The sequence below is a fragment of the Coregonus clupeaformis genome, unplaced genomic scaffold, assembly GCF_020615455.1.
Source record: "Coregonus clupeaformis isolate EN_2021a unplaced genomic scaffold, ASM2061545v1 scaf0093, whole genome shotgun sequence".
Classification (NCBI taxonomy): Eukaryota; Metazoa; Chordata; class Actinopteri; order Salmoniformes; family Salmonidae; genus Coregonus; species Coregonus clupeaformis.
The window spans coordinates 108816-127973 of NW_025533548.1; the positions used below are offsets into that span (position 1 = coordinate 108816).

The following is a 19158-nucleotide window of genomic DNA, read 5'->3' on the forward strand; positions in this document are numbered from 1 at the left end:
GAGTGTGAGTAGAGTGAGTGTGTGAGAGAGAGAGTGTGAGTGTGAGAGAGAGAGAGTGAGTGTGAGAGAGAGAGAGAGTGAGTGTGAGAGAGAGAGAGAGTGAGTGTGAGAGAGAGAGAGTGAGAGAGAGTGAGTGTGAGAGAGAGAGAGTGAGTGTGAGAGAGAGAGAGAGAGTGAGTGTGAGAGAGAGAGTGAGTGTGAGAGAGAGAGTGAGTGTGAGAGAGAGAGTGAGCGTGAGAGAGAGAGAGTGAGTGCTAGAGAGTGTGTGTGTGTGTGAGAGTGAGTGTACCTGCGTGCTGTGCGTCTCCTCCCAGAGACAGTGATCCTACTATAGCAGGGTACAGGATGAGGTGTGGTGAGTCCTGGGCAACGCGACACAGCAGACTACAGATACTCTGTCTGATGTAAGCCTCTGGGTGGTTCAGACGAGAGAACAGCTGGGGGATGATGCCTGGGGGGGGACAGAATTAGCAGGAGACAGAAAAGGTAGCAAAGGTCTCTCAAATCTCTCCATAAAGTATTCTAGGTCTTATACTAGAATGTCAGTTTAATAAATATAAATTAATTTCTAGGTTGTAACAATAGGAGCCTTCAGAGAAATGTGGACACATCAGAACAGAGAGCTCCCTCTGTGTGTTACCTCTCCAGGGGGCGGTGGATGTGTGAGTGTGTTACCTCTCCAGGGGACAGCGGAGATGTGTGTGTGTGTTACCTCTGCTGGGGACAGTGGAGGTGTGTGTTACCTCTGCTGGGGACAGTGGAGGTGTGTGTGTGTGCGTTACCTCTGCTGGGGACAGTGGAGGTGTGTGTGTGTTACCTCTCCAGGGGGCGGTGGGGGTAGAGGCGAGCCCAAGCTCAAGCCCCTCCCTCAGCTCCCCGGCGTGCTTCACCAGCAGCCGTAGCAACCGCAGCGTTGCCATGACGATGACATCGTCGTTGCTCTGCTTGCTGTTCTGATTGGTCAGCAGCAGCTTGGGATCATCCTCATCCATGGGTACCTGATGGAGGAAGAAGAGATGATGGATGGAGGGCAAGGAGAGATGGAGGAGAGATGGATGAAGAGATGGATGAAGAGATGGAGGGAGGGCAAGGAGAGATGGAGGGATAGATGGATGGATAAAGAGATGGATGGAGAGATGGATGGAGGGAGGGCAAGGAGATGCAGTGAAAGTGAAAAGGCTATAAGAGAAGGCATCTCCTACAATGTCCCAAACTTCCACAAGTCCTAGATTAATAGAAACATAGTGAAATGAATAGCAATACCGGGCTGAGAATCTTCTAGCATGTATCCAGACCAACATAAATTCTACTTTTTAAGATTAATCTTACAGACAAGTACTCGTAGGGCCAGTTTCCCAGACACAGATTATATTTATTTTACCTTTATTTAACTAGGCAAGTCAGTTAAGAACAAATTATTATTTACAATGACGGCCTACAACGGCCAAACCCGGACGACGCTGGGCCAATTGTGCGCCGCCCTATGGGACTCCCAATCACGGCCGGTTGTGATACAGCCTGGAATCGAACCAGGGTCTGTAGTGACGCCTCAAGCACTGAGATGCAGTGCCTTAGACCGCTGCGCCACTCAGGAGCCCAGATTAAGCTTAGTCCCAGACTAAAAAGCACGCTCAATGGAAAATCCCCATAGAAATAGTCCCGGACTAACCACTCCCAGTCTCCCCTGCCAGTCCCAGTCCACCCACGAGAGAGAGCGAGTTCCACCCACCTGTCCAGCGTTGAGTTTGAGGAAGGTGAAGTAGGCCCTGCAGGAGACCCTGTAGAGGCTGAAGATCCGGTCCACCACCCTCCTCCAGACCCGGATCAGACCCTCCATCACCCCACTACCCCCACCCTGGACCCCCTCCACCTCCCCCTGCTCCTCCAGCCAGGGACAGGCAGACAGCAGCTGCCTCCAGATCACATCCACCATGTCATCCTCCTCATCTTCCTCCTGCTGCAGGGCCATGTCCTCATCCTGGAGGGAGGGAGGGAGGGAGAGAGAGGGGGAGAGTTAGAGTTATGATAGCAGGCAGACGGTGAATCCCAACCCAACTCGGTTGGAGGGCCCTCCGTTGTCACGTGTTGCTGAGGAAACTCAGAGGGTGACTTCCAGAGTGGCGAGGGGATAAATAAACCCATCAATTTCAAGACACAATCCTGACTTGAATGATGCAATTCATGTTTCCCTTTCAAATAATAAAAAGAGCATGAAACTCTAATTAACAAATCCCCCGTTGTTTTACAAGATATAAACCTCAGTAACAGTTAATCATTCGGGAGGTATTTCATTTGTTTTAAGTGTCAAGCCTCGAAATCAGACACACGCACGTGTCATATAATTAGGCATGCCGCAATTATTTTGGTGAAATTGCCTAAAAATTGCACCAAAAACTTACGCGGTGCGTTATGGGAAACCACTTTGCTCTTAAGCCGGAAGTGTGTCAGACTCGTCGAAGTGGCTATCTGAGGGTCTTAATTAGCTCCCACACCCTCCATATTTCACTCTCTCAGCTTTGGGACACTTGTGCACATGGGGGAGGAGCGTGTAAACGGAGGGGCGAGGGGAGGGAGGTGATTTGGGATCCAGCCAGAGTAACAGGTTCTTTTTTAATAGACGCAGTCCTCTAGTCTTCTCATCCCATCCCTTCTCAAAACACATTGGAAGAGAAGGTCTGAGGGGCGGGACCTTGGACCTTCTCCACCAATACAGTTGAGGAGACGAGGAGATGAGATTTGTCAGGAATCAAGGAAAGACGACAGAGAGAGTCTAAAAGGTAGAGACACACATGGAAAAAGAGACACAAACCGGGTCACTTTGTTATGCAGTTCCATGTAGACTCAAGTTCTAAACTTCTATCCTGGATGAACTATGATATTTTCAGAACACTGGGAGAAAGCACAAGATGTGTACATACTAAAACAATAGTTACTAATTCAACAGTTATCCATTCCTCATGAGCGCACACACACCTGTATTCCGGCGGGTCGACACATGGCCTGACCCAGGATGCTGAAGATGGTCTCCTTGTCCTCCTCACTGGTGCATTCTGGGAGAAGCTCCTCGATCTCCTCCTTCTCTCCCGGGAGCAGAGGCACACCTTCACCTTGACTGGAGGAATAGAGAGAGAGGGGATGGGAGGGAAGATGAGAGAGAGGGACGGAAGATGAGAGAGAGGGACGGAAGATGAGAGAGAGAGACGGAAGATGAGAGAGATGGACGGAAGATGAGAGAGAGGGACGGAAGTAGGGGAGGAGAGATGAAAGGAGAGAGGGATGGGAGGAGAGAGAGGGGAAAGAGGACAGAAGTATGTGAGGAGAGGAGAGAGAGGGATGGAAGAGAGCGATGACGGGAAGAGAGGTAGATAGCTTTTACCACAGAATGTACCACGTCTGTATTCATGTGTTATCAACAGCTTTTACCACAGAATGTACCACGTCTGTATTCATGTGTTATCAAACAGCTTTTACCACAGAATGTACCACATCTGTATTCATGTGTTATCAAACAGCTTTTACCACATCTGTATTCATGTCTTATCAACAGCTTTTACCACGGAATGTACCACGTCTGTATTCATGTTTAATCAACGGCTTTTACCACAGAATGTACCACGTCCGTATTTATGTGTTATCAATAGCTTTTACCACAGAATGTACCACGTCCGTATTCATATGTTATCAACGTCTTTTACCACAGAATGTACCACGTCTGTATTCATGTGTTATCAACAGCTTTTACCACATCTGTATTCATGTGTTATCAACAGCTTTTACCACAGAATGTACCACGTCTGTATTCATGTTTAATCAACGGCTTTTACCACAGAATGCACCACGTCTGTATTCATGTGTTATCAACAGCTTTTACCACATCTGTATTCATGTGTTATCAACGTCTTTTACCACGGAATGTACCACGTCTGTATTCATGTGTTATCAACAGCTTTTACCACGTCTGTATTCATGTGTGTTTCACGACAACTGAAAATCAAAACTAAAAGGGCATAATAAAACAACAACTGGCAGAGTAGGTACCTGGCGTTGTCAACCACCTTCCGTCCCCAGCGATAGGCCCAGCTGGCGAGAGCCGCCCAGGACTTGGCCACCTCCGGGGCCTGACTGGTGGACAACTGGTAGAGCTGCCCCAGGATCAAGTCTGGTTCTCCTACACCCACACTCACTACGGAGGCAGAGAGAGAGAGGGGTTAGTGTGTAGGGGTTAGGTTACAGCCTGGTAGAGCTTCCCCAGGACCAAGTTTGGTTCTCCTACACCCACACTCAGGCAGTTTAGGGGGTGTGTCCTACCTGTGGTCTCAGCTGTGATTCGGGGCATGCCCTGGTCCTCTAGGGGTAGCTCCAGCAGGGCTGTGATGTTCCGGCTGAGGGGGGGAAAGACAGCGACCCCTGACCTCTTCACCACCTGTTTGAGCTGAGGGGTCATGTCCTTCCAGTCCGCCAGCAGCCACTTACCTACAGACAGAGACGGTTAGAACAGGGCCGTGCCAAAAATACACATGGGAGGTTTTCTAAAAAAAAAAAGGCCCCTGAAATTGCAGTAACATGCAGCAATTATCCTGTATGCACAGGACAGAGAGACGGGTACCAACCCTGGTACGCCTGCATCTCAAATGGAACTCTTCTCCCCCAAATAAGAGCACTATGTTGGGAATAGGGTGCCATTTGGGAAGCACTGGAAGCACTACTTACACAGAGTGAGGACGGAGCAACAGGCGGCGCGCTCACACTTCCCTGAGCGACAGTAAGACAGAGCATAGGAACTCAACATCTCCATGGCTGCCATGGACTGACCTGGAGGAGGAGGAAGAGGAGAAGGGAGGGGAGAGGGAGGGGGAGAGAGAGAGAGAGAGAGGAGGGAGGGAGGGGGAGAGAGAGGGAGGGGGGAGAGAGAGAGGGGGAGAGAGAGAGAGGGGGAGGGGGAGAGAGAGAGGGGGAGGGGGAGAGAGAGAGGGGGAGGGGGAGAGAGAGAGGGGGGAGGGGGAGAGAGAGAGGGGGGAGGGGGAGAGGGGGGAGGGAGGGGGAGAGAGGGGGGAGGGAGGGGGAGAGAGGAGGGAGAAGACAGAGAGAGGGGGAGAGAGAGGAGAAGGGAGGGGGAGAGAGGTGGAGCATGAGAGAGTTGGGGGAGGAATAAGGGGAGAGAGAAAGATGAGAAAGCCAAACACTAAAACACACACACACGTACGTACACACACACACACACACACCCGCAGTGCAGAGTACTTTCGCCTTCTCGATCTGTAGTTCAGGTCCCCACTTCTCCCCCACAGCTCCCTCTAGTGTCAGACGCCTGAACGCACGGCTCAACCCATCCTCTCCTCCCTCCTCCTCGCTGCACTGGCCCAGCAGCCGCGTTGCCAGGGCGATGTTGCCCTGTTTCCGGGCGAACTTGACGGCCGTCAGACACAGTTCCATAAGGTGGCCGTCCAGCGGAGCAGAGGAGCCTGGGTAATGGAGCACAGGAAGCGAGAGAGGGTTAACGTGAGTCACATGATGGGGACCCCACCAACAGGGACCCCACACACCCACTGAAATAAATACAGATAGATATAAAGCACAGAGTCTAAGAGAGCAGAAACAACACACAGGGATACACACACACACACAGGGATACACAGGTACATTGTGTACCTTTGAGCTTGAGCAGTAGTTGTCTCTGGTAGATGGTGTATCTCAGCGCGTGGAGCCACGGCTGGACATCCTGTTGTTTACAGGTGCTGAGCGCTTCACTGTACAGGGGGATCAGACAGTCCTGGAGAGGAGGAGGGGTTAGGGGGTGTGTGTGTGTGTGTGTGTGTGTGTGTGTGTGTGTGTGTATATATATATATATATACACATACACACACACACACATACATACACACACATACACAGTGGGGAGAACAAGTATTTGATACACTGCCGATTTTGCAGGTTTTTCCTACTTACAAAGCATGTAGAGGTCTGTAATTTTTATCATAGGTACACTTCAACTGTGAGAGACGGAATTTAAAATAAAAATCCAGAAAATCACATTGTATGATTTTTAACTAATGAATTTGCATTTTATTGCATGACATAAGTATTTGATACATCAGAAAAGCAGAACTTAATATTTGGTACAGAAACCTGTTTGCAATTACAGAGATCATACGTTTCCTGTAGGTCTTGACCACGTTTGCACACACTGCAGCAGGGATTTTGGCCCACTCCTCCATACAGACCTTCTCCAGATCCTTCAGGTTTCGGGGCTGTCGCTGGGCAATACGGACTTTCAGCTCCCTCCAAATATTTTCTATTGGGTTCAGGTCTGGAGACTGGCTAGGCCACTCCAGGACCTTGAGATGCTTCTTACGGAGCCACTCCTTAGTTGCCCTGGCTGTGTGATTCGGGTCGTTGTCATGCTGGAAGACCCAGCCACGACCCATCTTCAATGCTCTTACTGAGGGAAGGAGGTTGTTGGCCAAGATTTCGCGATACATGGCCCCATCCATCCTCCCCTCAATACGGTGCAGTCGTCCTGTCCCCTTTGCAGAAACGCATCCCCAAAGATTGATGTTTCCACCTTCATGCTTCACGTTGGGATGGTGTTCTTGGGGTTGTACTCATCCTTCTTCTTCCTCCAAACACGGCGAGTGGAGTTTAGACCAAAAAGCTCTATTTTTGTCTCATCAGACCACATGACCTTCTCCCATTCCTCCTCTGGATCATCCAGATGGTCATTGGCAAACTTCAGATGGGCCTGGACATGCGCTGGCTTGAGCAGGGGGACATTGCATGCGCTGCAGGATTTTAATCCATGACGGCATAGTGTGTTACTAATGGTTTTCTTTGAGACTGTGGTCCCAGCTCTCTTCAGGTCATTGACCAGGTCCTGCCGTGTAGTTCTGGGCTGATCACTCACCTTCCTCATGATCAGTGATGCCCCACGAGGTGAGATCTTGCATGGAGCCCCAGACCGAGGGTGATTGACCGTCATCTTGAACTTCTTCCATTTTCTAATAATTGCGCCAACAGTTGTTGCCTTCTCACCAAGCTGCTTGCCTATTGTCCTGTAGCCCATCCCAGCCTTGTGCAGGTCTAACATTTTATCCCTGATGTCCTTACACAGCTCTCTGGTCTTGGCCATTGTGGAGAGGTTGGAGTCTGTTTGATTGAGTGTGTGGACAGGTGTCTTTTATACAAAAACTAACAGGTCTGTGAGAGCCGGAATTCTTACTGGTTGGTAGGTGATCAAATACTTATGTCATGCAAAAAAATGCAAATTAATTACTTAAAAATCATACAATGTGATTTTCTGGATTTTTGTTTTAGATTCCGTCTCTCACAGTTGAAGTGTACCTATGATAACAATTACAGACCTCTACATGCTTTGTAAGTAGGAAAACCTGCAAAAATCGGCAGTGTATCAAGTACTTGTTCTCCCCACTGTATGTATGTGTGTGTATATATATATATATATATAAATAAACAAACTCAGCAAAAAAAGAAGCGTCCCTTTTTCAGGACCAGTCTTTCAAAGATAATTTGTAAAAATCCAAATAACTTCACAGATCTTCATCGTAAAGGGTTTAAACACTGTTTCCCATGCTTGTTCAATGAACCATAAACAATTAATGAACATGCACCTATGGAACGGTCGTTAAGACACTAACAGCTTACAGACGGTAGGCAATTAAGGTCACAGTTATGAAAACTTAGGACACTAAAGAGGCCTTTCTACTGACTCTGAAAAACACCAAAAGAAAGATGCCCAGGGTCCCTGCTCATCTGTGTGAACTTGTCTTAGGCATTCTGCAAGGAGGCATGAGGACTGCAGATGTGGCCAGGGCAATAAATTGCAATGTCCGTACTGTGAGACGCCTAAGACAGCGCTACAGGGAGACAGGACGGACAGCTGATCGTCCTCGCAGTAGCAGACCACGTGTAACAACACCTGCACAGGATCGGTACATCCGAACATCAGACCTGCGGGACAGGTACAGGATGGCAACAACTACCCGAGTTACACCAGGAAGGCACAACCCCGCCATCAGTGCTCAGACTGTCCGCAATAGGCTGAGAGAGGCTGGACTGAGGGCTTGTAGGCCTATTGTAAGGCAGGTCCTCACCAGACATCACCGGCAACAACGGTGTAGGGCCATTCCCCCCAGAAATGTCCGGGAACTTGCAGGTGCCTTGGTGGAAGAGTGGGGTAACATCTCAAAGCAAGAACTGGCAAATCTGGTGCAGTCCATGAGGAGGAGATGCACTGCAGTACTTAATGCAGCTGGTGGCCACACCAGATACTGACTGTTACTTTTGATTTTGACCCACCCTTTGTTCAGGGACACATTATTCAATTTCTGTTAGTCACATGTGTGTGGAACTTGTTCAGTTTATGTCTCAGTTGTTGAATCTGACAGGTATATAACATCGAGCACACAGCCATGCAATCTCCATATACAAACATTGGCAGTAGAACGGCCCGTACTTAAGAGCTCAGTGACTTTCAACGTGGCACCGTCATAGGATCTTTCCAACAAGTCAGTTCATCACATTTCTGCCCTGCTAAAGCTGCACTGGTCAACTGTAAGTGCTGTTATTGTGAAGTGGAAACGTCTAGGAGACACAACGGCTCAGCCGCAAAGTGGTAGGCCACACAAGCTCACAGAACGGGACCGCCGAGTGCTTAAGCGCGTAAAAATCGTCTGTCCTCGGTTGCAACAATCACTACCGAGTTCCAAACTGCCTCTGGAAGCAACTTCAGCACAAGAACCGTTTGAAGGGAGCTTCATGAAATGGGTTTCCATGGCCAAGCAGCCGCACACAAGCCTAAGATCACCATGCACAATTCTGTGCTTCCAACTTTGTGGCAACAGTTTGGGGAAGGCCCTTTCCTGTTTCAGCATGACAATGCCCCTGTGCACAAAGCGAGGTCCATACAGAAATGGTTTGTTGAGATCAGTGTGGAAGAACTTGACTGGCCTGCACGGAGCCCTGACCTCAACCCCATCTAACACCTTTGGGATGAATTTGAACACCGACTGCGAGCCAGGCCTAATCGCCCAACATCAGTACCTGACCTCACTAATGCTCGTGGCTGAATGGAAGCAAATCCCCGCAGCAATGTTCCATCATCTAGTGGAAAGCCTTCCCAGAAGAGTGGGGGCTGTTATAGCAGCAAAGGGGGGGACCAACTCCATATTAATATCCATGATTTTGGAATGAGATGTTTGACGAGCAGGTGTCCACATACTTTTGGTCATGTAGTGTACCTCCTGTCCGCTGAGTGTGTTCTCCAGGGCGGAGCAGCAGTGTAACTGCAGGGTGGCGAGGGTGTGTGTGTGTGTGTGTGTGTACCTCCTGTCCGCTGAGTGTGTTCTCCAGGGCGGAGCAGCAGTGTAACTGCAGGGTGGCGAGGGTGGGCAGGCCGTCAGAGAGGGTGAGGGTGGAGAGGCGGAGGGGACCCAGAGAGATACGACCCGTCTGCTTCAGGTAACGGACCAGGGTACTGCAACACACACAGAAGACATAAGCTATTATCTCTCCTTCCTCCCAGTGTGGTCACTTCCTGTCACCTGATTGGGAAAGGAAATGACTGGTATCACAAAAATGGTGGAAACTCCCACCAGCCCATGTCTCCACCAATACAATGCTTTTAGAGTAGTGGGAAGTAGTGAACGACTGTACACTTCAGGGTAAAGGAGATATTATTATGAGACACCCATAGTATGTCCCAAATGGCACCCTATTCCCTATATAGTGCACTACTTTTGACCAGGGCCCACAGAGCAGCACAGACAGAACACATAGAAACAGCGGTCAGTCCAACTGAACCCAGCTCAATCTAAATGGAATGTGGAAGACATAATGGAAGATCTCAACGACAGCTGTTTCCTCCGTCTCTCTCTTACAACCCATTGGATGACAAAGTCTGAGGTCCTGCCCCTTTCACCTCCTCCAATGGGTTTTGAGAAGGAACCGAGGAGTATGCAACAGATCTTCCCAATGAAGTGTTCCACAATTCTGCAGGTTTTTGTTCCTACCCAGCACTAATACATTAATACGTGATTCAACAAAAAGTGATCTCCAGGATCCAATGAGAGACTCACTCTGAGTTGGGCATGGCCTTTGGTTCCTGCTCGTGATTGGCCGTTGTCATGGCGGCCACAGCGCTCCGCAGCAGCTGCACCTCGATGGCCTTCTGCAGTTCTGAGGGGTCCGGGCTCAACACTGCCGGGAGGAGACGCTTCAGGTCTATACACACACACACATCATTAAGACACACACACCTCTAAGGAGTAGACTCAACACTGATAGAGGCAGTCTCATCAGACACACTGTAGTCCTCTCCCTCTCTCCCCCCCATCCCTTCCTCCCTCCTACCTAGTTTGTCCTTGGAGCCAGTAGAGGTGGAGTTGAGCAGGCCATAGTCGTCTCTCTCCCCAGCCAGGAGCTCCAGCTGAGCACGGCATGCTGGGAAGTCTCCGTCCTCGAAGCAGCTCAGCGCCCGTACGTAGTTGAAGTCTGTCTTCAGGTGCACGCTTGCTGCGACAGGGTTACCAGGGTTCTTCTTGAGGGCGTGCACGCTGGCCTGCCACTCCTGCACTGAGGACCAATCACAGAGGGCCACATAGCACTGGCACGCCTTATTGGCAAGGAGGTTGAGCACCTCGGAGGAACACTCGCTGGACTTGAGGAGAACCGTCTTCCTGCCGTCACCTGAAGGAGGAGGAGAGGAGAGGCGGAAGGACAGGAGGAGAAGAGAGGGGGGGGAGAAGAGGAGAAGAGGGTACTTGGTTATTATCAGCCAGTGGCTGCGTCTGAAATGTCACCCTATTCCCTGTGTGGCGTCTCACCGCTGCCGGTGTGTTTGGGGCTGGCTGTGTTGGAGCTGTTGGCTCCGGCCAGTTTGAGGAGTGAGCGGTCAAAGCCCTTAATGGAACAGTCCATCCCGGTCACGGCACACAGCTGTTCCTGGTACTCCACTGCAGCCTTCTCAAACCTAGACAGAGAGAGAGACAGGTATGGGTTACTATATGGTCTTGACAGAGAGGTATGGGTTATTATATGGTCTTTACAGACAGAGAGGTATGGGTTACTATATGGTCTTTACAGACAGAGGTATGGGTTATTATATGGTCTTTACAGACAGAGGTATGGGTTATTATATGGTCTTGACAGAGAGCGGTATGGGTTATTATATGGTCTTGACAGAGAGCGGTATGGGTTATTATATGGTCTTGACATATCAATCAACAGCATCTACGGACAACACAGAGGCGTGTGCTACCTACTTATTGACTACATTTAAAGTGGCAATCAGCAGTTGAAACAATAAAGCGTCCTCACTGCCCCGTTTCGGTAAAAAGCTGAGGGATGGGGCTGGAGAAATGTAACCACTCAAATTCAGCTTTGGATGCAAGGGCTGACCATCCATGAAATTATATAGAGCAACATTCTAGTCGTAATCATCCATTACATTCTAGAGCAACATTCTAGTCGTAACCATCCATGCCATTCTAGAGCAACATTCTAGTAACCATCCATGCCATTATAGAGCAACATTCTAGTCGTAATCATCCATGACATCATAGAGCAACATTCTAGTTGTAATCATGCATGACATTCTAGAGCAACATTCTAGTCGTAACCATCCATGACATTATAGAGCAACATTCTAGTTGTAATCATCCATGACATCATAGAGCAACATTCTAGTTGTAACCATCCATGCCATTATAGAGCAACATTCTAGTTGTAATCATCCATGCCATTATAGAGCAACATTCTAGTCGTAACCATCCATGCCATTATAGAGCAACATTCTAGTTGTAATCATCCATGACATCATAGAGCAACATTCTAGTCGTAACCATCCATGACATTCTAGAGCAACATTCTAGTCGTAACCATCCATGGCATTATAGAGCAACATTCTAGTTGTAATCATCCATGACATTATATAGAGCAACATTCTAGTTGTAATCATCCATGACATTATAGAGAGCAACATTCTGGTTGTAACCATCCATGCCATTATAGAGCAACATTCTAGTTGTAATCATCCATTACATTATATAGAGCAACATTCTAGTTGTACTCATCCATGACATTATATAGAGCAACATTCTAGTTGTACTCATCCATGACATTCTAGAGCAACATTCTAGTCGTAACCATCCATGACATTATAGAGCAACATTCTAGTTGTAATCATCCATGACATCATAGAGCAACATTCTAGTTGTAACCATCCATGCCATTATAGAGCAACATTCTAGTTGTAATCATCCATGCCATTATAGAGCAACATTCTAGTCGTAACCATCCATGCCATTATAGAGCAACATTCTAGTTGTAATCATCCATGACATCATAGAGCAACATTCTAGTCCTAACCATCCATGACATTCTAGAGCAACATTCTAGTCGTAACCATCCATGGCATTATAGAGCAACATTCTAGTTGTAATCATCCATGACATTATATAGAGCAACATTCTAGTTGTAATCATCCATGACATTATAGAGAGCAACATTCTGGTTGTAACCATCCATGCCATTATAGAGCAACATTCTAGTTGTAATCATCCATTACATTATATAGAGCAACATTCTAGTTGTACTCATCCATGACATTATATAGAGCAACATTCTAGTTGTACTCATCCATGACATTATATAGAGCAACATTCTAGTCGTAATCATCCATGACATCATAGAGCAACATTCTAGTTGTAACCATCCATGCCATTATAGAGCAACATTCTAGTCGTAACCATCCATGACATCATAGAGCAACATTCTAGTTGTAATCATGCATGACATTCTAGAGCAACATTCTAGTTGTAACCATCCATGCCATTATAGAGCAACATTCTAGTTGTAATCATCCATTACATTATATAGAGCAACATTCTAGTCGTAATCATCCATGACATTATATAGAGCAACATTCTAGTTGTAATCATCCATTACATTATATAGAGCAACATTCTAGTTGTACTCATCCATGACATTATATAGAGCAACATTCTAGTTGTACTCATCCATGACATTATATAGAGCAACATTCTAGTTGTACTCATCCATGACATTATATAGAGCAACATTCTAGTCGTAATCATCCATGACATCATAGAGCAACATTCTAGTTGTAACCATCCATGCCATTATAGAGCAACATTCTAGTCGTAACCATCCATGACATCATAGAGCAACATTCTAGTTGTAATCATGCATGACATTCTAGAGCAACATTCTAGTTGTAACCATCCATGCCATTATAGAGCAACATTCTAGTCGTAACCATCCATGACATTCTAGAGCAACATTCTAGTCGTAATCATCCATGACATTATATAGAGCAACATTCTAGTTGTAATCATCCATGACATTATAGAGAGCAACATTCTGGTTGTAACCATCCATGCCATTATAGAGCAACATTCTAGTTGTAACCATCCATGACATATAGAGCAATATTCTAGTTGTAATCATCCATTACATTATATAGAGCAACATTCTAGTTGTAATCATCCATGACATTATATAGAGCAACATTCTAGTTGTAATCATCCATGACATTATAGAGCAACATTCTAGTAGTAATCATCCATGACATCATAGAGCAACACTAGTTCTAATCATCCATGACATTATATAGAGCAACACTAGTTGTAATCATCCATGACATCATAGAGCAACATTCTAGTTGTAATCATCCATGAATTATATAGAGCAACATTCTAGTTGTAACCATGGTGAAGCTATATAGTGTTTGTTTACATTTACTTTGTTTCAAAACATTTGTGTAAAACAAGCTTATATTTTGGGTTCTGATGGGGTACGGCAGGAGGAATTACGCTCATGAGGCATTTATAAGTCATATTCTTTAAGAATTGCCCCTTTAAGATGCTAAGCTTGGTTTGAAACCCAAGAGTGGCCTCCACTTTCACACACACGCAGGGATGTTTTCCTTACCGGCCCTCAGCCTGTAGTGCCACAGAGCTGACCCAAGCCAGACTCTTGCCAGTGTTGGTGAGACTCCAGGCAGCTAAACCCTGGATAGCCTCAGGACAGTGAAGTTCACACAGAGCCTCCACCAGCATCACCAGAGGAGCCTCCAACTCTGGACCCTACAGAGAGGAGACATGGGGGGGGTCAGTTACAGGTGACCAGAAGAGATCTGGACCCTACAGAGAGGAGACATGGGGGGTCAGTTACAGGTGACCAGGAGAGATCTGGACTCTACAGAGATGAGACATGGGGTGGGGGGGTCAGTTACAGGTGACCAGAAGAGACCTGAACCCTACAGAGAGGAGACATGGGGGGGTCAGTTACAGGTGACCAGAAGAGATCTGGACCCTACAGAGAGGAGACATGGGGGGGTCAGTTACAGGTGACCAGAAGAGATCTGGACCCTACAGAGAGGAGACATGGGGGTCAGTTACAGGTGACCAGAAGAGATCTGGACCCTACAGAGAGGAGACATGGGGTGGGGGGGTCAGTTACAGGTGACCAGAAGAGACCTGAACCCTACAGAGAGGAGACATGGGGGGGTCAGTTAAAGGTGACCAGAAGAGATCTGGACCCTACAGAGAGGAGACATGGGGGGTCAGTTACAGGTGACCAGAAGAGATCTGAACCCTACAGAGAGGAGACATGGGGGGTCAGTTACAGGTGACCAGAAGAGATCTGGACCCTACAGAGAGGAGACATGGGGGGTCAGTTAGAGGTGACCAGAAGAGATCTGGACCCTACAGAGAGGAGACATGGGGGGTCAGTTACAGGTGACCAGAAGAGATCTGGACCCTACAGAGAGGAGACATGGGGGTCAGTTACAGGTGACCAGAAGAGATCTGGACCCTACAGAGAGGAGACATGGGGGGGGTCAGTTACAGGTGACCAGAAGAGATCTGAACCCTACAGAGAGGAGACATGGGGGGTCAGTTACAGGTGACCAGAAGAGATCTGGACCCTACAGAGAGGAGACATGGGGGTCAGTTACAGGTGACCAGAAGAGATCTGGACCCTACAGAGAGGAGACATGGGGGGGTCAGTTACAGGTGACCAGAAGAGATCTGGACCCTACAGAGAGGAGACATGGGGGGTCAGTTACAGGTGACCAGAAGAGATCTGGACCCTACAGAGAGGAGACATGGGGGGGTCAGTTACAGGTGACCAGAAGAGATCTGAACCCTACAGAGAGGAGACATGGGGGGTCAGTTACAGGTGACCAGAAGAGATCTGGACCCTACAGAGAGGAGACATGGGGGGTCTGTTACAGGTGACCAGAAGAGATCTGGACCCTACAGAGAGGAGACATGGGGGGTCAGTTACAGGTGACCAGGAGAGATCTGGACCCTACAGAGAGGAGACATGGGGGGTCAGTTACAGGTGACCAGGAGAGATCTGGACCCTACAGAGAGGAGACATGGGGGGGGTCAGTTACAGGTGACCAGAAGAGATCTGGACCCTACAGAGAGGAGACATGGGGGGTCAGTTACAGGTGACCAGAAGAGATCTGGACCCTACAGAGAGGAGACATGGGGGGTCAGTTACAGGTGACCAGAAGAGATCTGGACCCTACAGAGAGGAGACATGGGGGGTCAGTTACAGGTGACCAGAAGAGATCTGGACCCTACAGAGAGGAGACATGGGAGGGGTCAGTTACAGGTGACCAGGAGAGACCTGGACCCTACAGAGAGGAGACATGGGGGGGTCAGTTACAGGTGACCAGAAGAGATCTGGACCCTACAGAGAGGAGACATGGGGGGTCAGTTACAGGTGACCAGAAGAGATCTGGACCCTACAGAGAGGAGACATGGGGGGGGTCAGTTACAGGTGACCAGAAGAGATCTGGACCCTACAGAGAGGAGACATGGGGGGTCAGTTACAGGTGACCAGAAGAGATCTGGACCCTACAGAGAGGAGACATGGGGGTCAGTTACAGGTGACCAGAAGAGATCTGGACCCTACAGAGAGGAGACATGGGGGTCAGTTACAGGTGACCAGGAGAGATCTGGACCCTACAGAGAGGAGACATGGGGGGGGTCAGTTACAGGTGACCAGAAGAGATCTGAACCCTACAGAGAGGAGACATGGGGGGTCAGTTACAGGTGACCAGAAGAGATCTGGACCCTACAGAGAGGAGACATGGGGGGGTCAGTTACAGGTGACCAGAAGAGATCTGGACCCTACAGAGAGGAGACATGGGGTGTCAGTTACAGGTGACCAGAAGAGATCTGGACCCTACAGAGAGGAGACATGGGGGGTCAGTTACAGGTGACCAGGAGAGATCTGGACCCTACAGAGAGGAGACATGGGGGGTCAGTTACAGGTGACCAGAAGAGATCTGGACCCTACAGAGAGGAGACATGGGGGGGGGGGGTCAGTTACAGGTGACCAGAAGAGATCTGGACCCTACAGAGAGGAGACATGGGGGGGTCAGTTACAGGTGACCAGAAGAGATCTGGACCCTACAGAGGAGACATGGGGGGGGTCAGTTAAAGGTGACCAGAAGAGATCTGGACCCTACAGAGAGGAGACATGGGGGGGGTCAGTTACAGGTGACCAGGAGAGATCTGGACCCTACAGAGAGGAGACATGGGGGGTCAGTTACAGGTGACCAGGAGAGATCTGGACCCTACAGAGAGGAGACATGGGGGGTTAAGTTACAGGTGACCAGAAGAGACCTGAACCCTACAGAGAGGAGACATGGGGTGGGGGGTGGGGTCAGTTACAGGTGACCAGAAGAGACCTGGACCCTACAGAGAGGAGACATGGGGGGGTCAGTTACAGGTGATGTATTTAGCAACTTCAGGTAAAGGGGTCATGGGTTGAAAACGACTGTTGAACCGGGTGATGCTGAGTGTGTTTCTCTGTATGGTCAAGTACACTTGGTGAAGTTGGGGCTCTGGTCAAAGGTAGTGCACTATATAGGGATTAGGACTGTGTGTGTTCGTCCTCCTGTTACCGGAGTGCTGCTGTTCTTGATCTCAGTGAGCAGGTCGAAGCCGTGGCGGACGGTGACTGCTGGTTGGCCGGACAGAAGCCCCACCCTCATCAGGGCCAGGCGGATACGAGTCAGCCAATCCTGGCAGGTCTGACGGTTGGTATAGAAGAATGTTCTGATACCCTGGATACGGGGGGAGACATGGGGGGTCAGTTACAGGTGACCAGAAGAGATCTGGACCCTACAGAGAGGAGACATGGGGGGTCAGTTACAGGTGACCAGAAGAGATCTGGACCCTACAGAGAGGAGACATGGGGGTCAGTTACAGGTGACCAGGAGAGATCTGGACCCTACAGAGAGGAGACATGGGGGGGTCAGTTACAGGTGACCAGAAGAGATCTGAACCCTACAGAGAGGAGACATGGGGGGGTCAGTTACAGGTGACCAGAAGAGATCTGGACCCTACAGAGAGGAGACATGGGGGGTCAGTTACAGGTGACCAGAAGAGATCTGGACCCTACAGAGAGGAGACATGGGGTGTCAGTTACAGGTGACCAGAAGAGATCTGGACCCTACAGAGAGGAGACATGGGGGGTCAGTTACAGGTGACCAGGAGAGATCTGGACCCTACAGAGAGGAGACATGGGGGGTCAGTTACAGGTGACCAGAAGAGATCTGGACCCTACAGAGAGGAGACATGGGGTGGGGGGGTCAGTTACAGGTGACCAGAAGAGATCTGGACCCTACAGAGAGGAGACATGGGGGGGTCAGTTACAGGTGACCAGAAGAGATCTGGACCCTACAGAGGAGACATGGGGGGGTCAGTTAAAGGTGACCAGAAGAGATCTGGACCCTACAGAGAGGAGACATGGGGGTCAGTTACAGGTGACCAGGAGAGATCTGGACCCTACAGAGAGGGAGACATGGGGGGTCAGTTACAGGTGACCAGGAGAGATCTGGACCCTACAGAGAGGAGACATGGGGGGTTAAGTTACAGGTGACCAGAAGAGACCTGAACCCTACAGAGAGGAGACATGGGGTGGGGGGTGGGGTCAGTTACAGGTGACCAGAAGAGACCTGGACCCTACAGAGAGGAGACATGGGGGGTCAGTTACAGGTGATGTATTTAGCAACTTCAGGTAAAGGGGTCATGGGTTGAAAACGACTGTTGAACCGGGTGATGCTGAGTGTGTTTCTCTGTATGGTCAAGTACACTTGGTGAAGTTGGGGCTCTGGTCAAAGGTAGTGCACTATATAGGGATTAGGACTGTGTGTGTTCGTCCTCCTGTTACCGGAGTGCTGCTGTTCTTGATCTCAGTGAGCAGGTCGAAGCCGTGGCGGACGGTGACTGCTGGTTGGCCGGACAGAAGCCCCACCCTCATCAGGGCCAGGCGGATACGAGTCAGCCAATCCTGGCAGGTCTGACGGTTGGTATAGAAGAATGTTCTGATACCCTGGATACGGAGGGAGGGAGGGAGAGAGAGAGAAAAGAGGGGGAGGGAGAGAGAGATAGTTAACATAAGGAGCTGGGGGGGCACTTGGGGCTGTGTGTGTGTGTGTCTTTGGCAGTGTGGTCAGTCAGTTGGCACAGCCCTCGTAAGAGCTGTACATCAGTTTCTCCGGGTGTAGGTGTGGGTGTCAAAATCAAATCACATTTGATTGGTCGCATACACATTTTCTTTTTTTGTCATTTAGCAGACGCTCTTATCCAGAGCGACTTACAGGAGAAATTAGGGTTAAGTGCCTTGCTCAAGGGCACATCGACAGATTTTTCACCTAGTTGGCTCGGGGATTAGAACCAGCGACCTTTCGGTTACTGGCACAACGCTCTTAACCACTAAGCTACCTGCCGCCACATATTTATCAGATGCTATTGCGTGTGTGTGCACCTTGGGCGGTGCGGTCAGAGCGTTGGCACAGCCCTCGTAGGCGTTGTACATCAGTTTCTCCAGGTTTTCCAGGAACTGCAAGAGCAGTGCCAGACGCAGCTGGTTGCTATGGTGACCGTCGTCCGTGTCGCCGGCGCTCCATTGGCTAAGCTCCTGTTCCGTGTTCATACTGTGGGCCGCCAGGCTGCGGATCATACCTGGAGAGAGGGAGGGAGGAGAGAGCAAAGAATATGTTCTTGAAAGAGGCAACATGTACATCCAAAATGTGTATAGGCTTGGATAGGATTGGCTTGATAGGATAGGCTTGGATAGGATTGTATTGGCTTGGAT

General features: G+C 49.1%; 1 protein-coding gene across 1 annotated transcript in view; it reads right to left on the bottom strand.

Annotated features, from left to right (window-relative positions):
• The window catches only part of LOC121570162 (serine/threonine-protein kinase SMG1), an 84302-nt gene that overhangs the window by 41784 nt on the left and 23360 nt on the right, over positions 1-19158 (bottom strand). Inside the window, exons 21-36 of the mRNA XM_045213233.1 lie at positions 18829-19025; positions 18232-18393; positions 13966-14120; positions 10839-10984; positions 10366-10701; positions 10092-10236; positions 9340-9490; positions 5650-5770; positions 5226-5462; positions 4711-4812; positions 4309-4473; positions 4039-4183; positions 2974-3112; positions 1730-1978; positions 818-998; positions 290-451 (exon numbers count right to left, since the gene is read on the bottom strand). Coding sequence (XP_045069168.1) covers positions 290-451; positions 818-998; positions 1730-1978; positions 2974-3112; positions 4039-4183; positions 4309-4473; positions 4711-4812; positions 5226-5462; positions 5650-5770; positions 9340-9490; positions 10092-10236; positions 10366-10701; positions 10839-10984; positions 13966-14120; positions 18232-18393; positions 18829-19025 — 2793 coding nt within the window. The remainder of the gene's footprint in view (positions 1-289; positions 452-817; positions 999-1729; positions 1979-2973; positions 3113-4038; positions 4184-4308; positions 4474-4710; positions 4813-5225; positions 5463-5649; positions 5771-9339; positions 9491-10091; positions 10237-10365; positions 10702-10838; positions 10985-13965; positions 14121-18231; positions 18394-18828; positions 19026-19158) is intronic.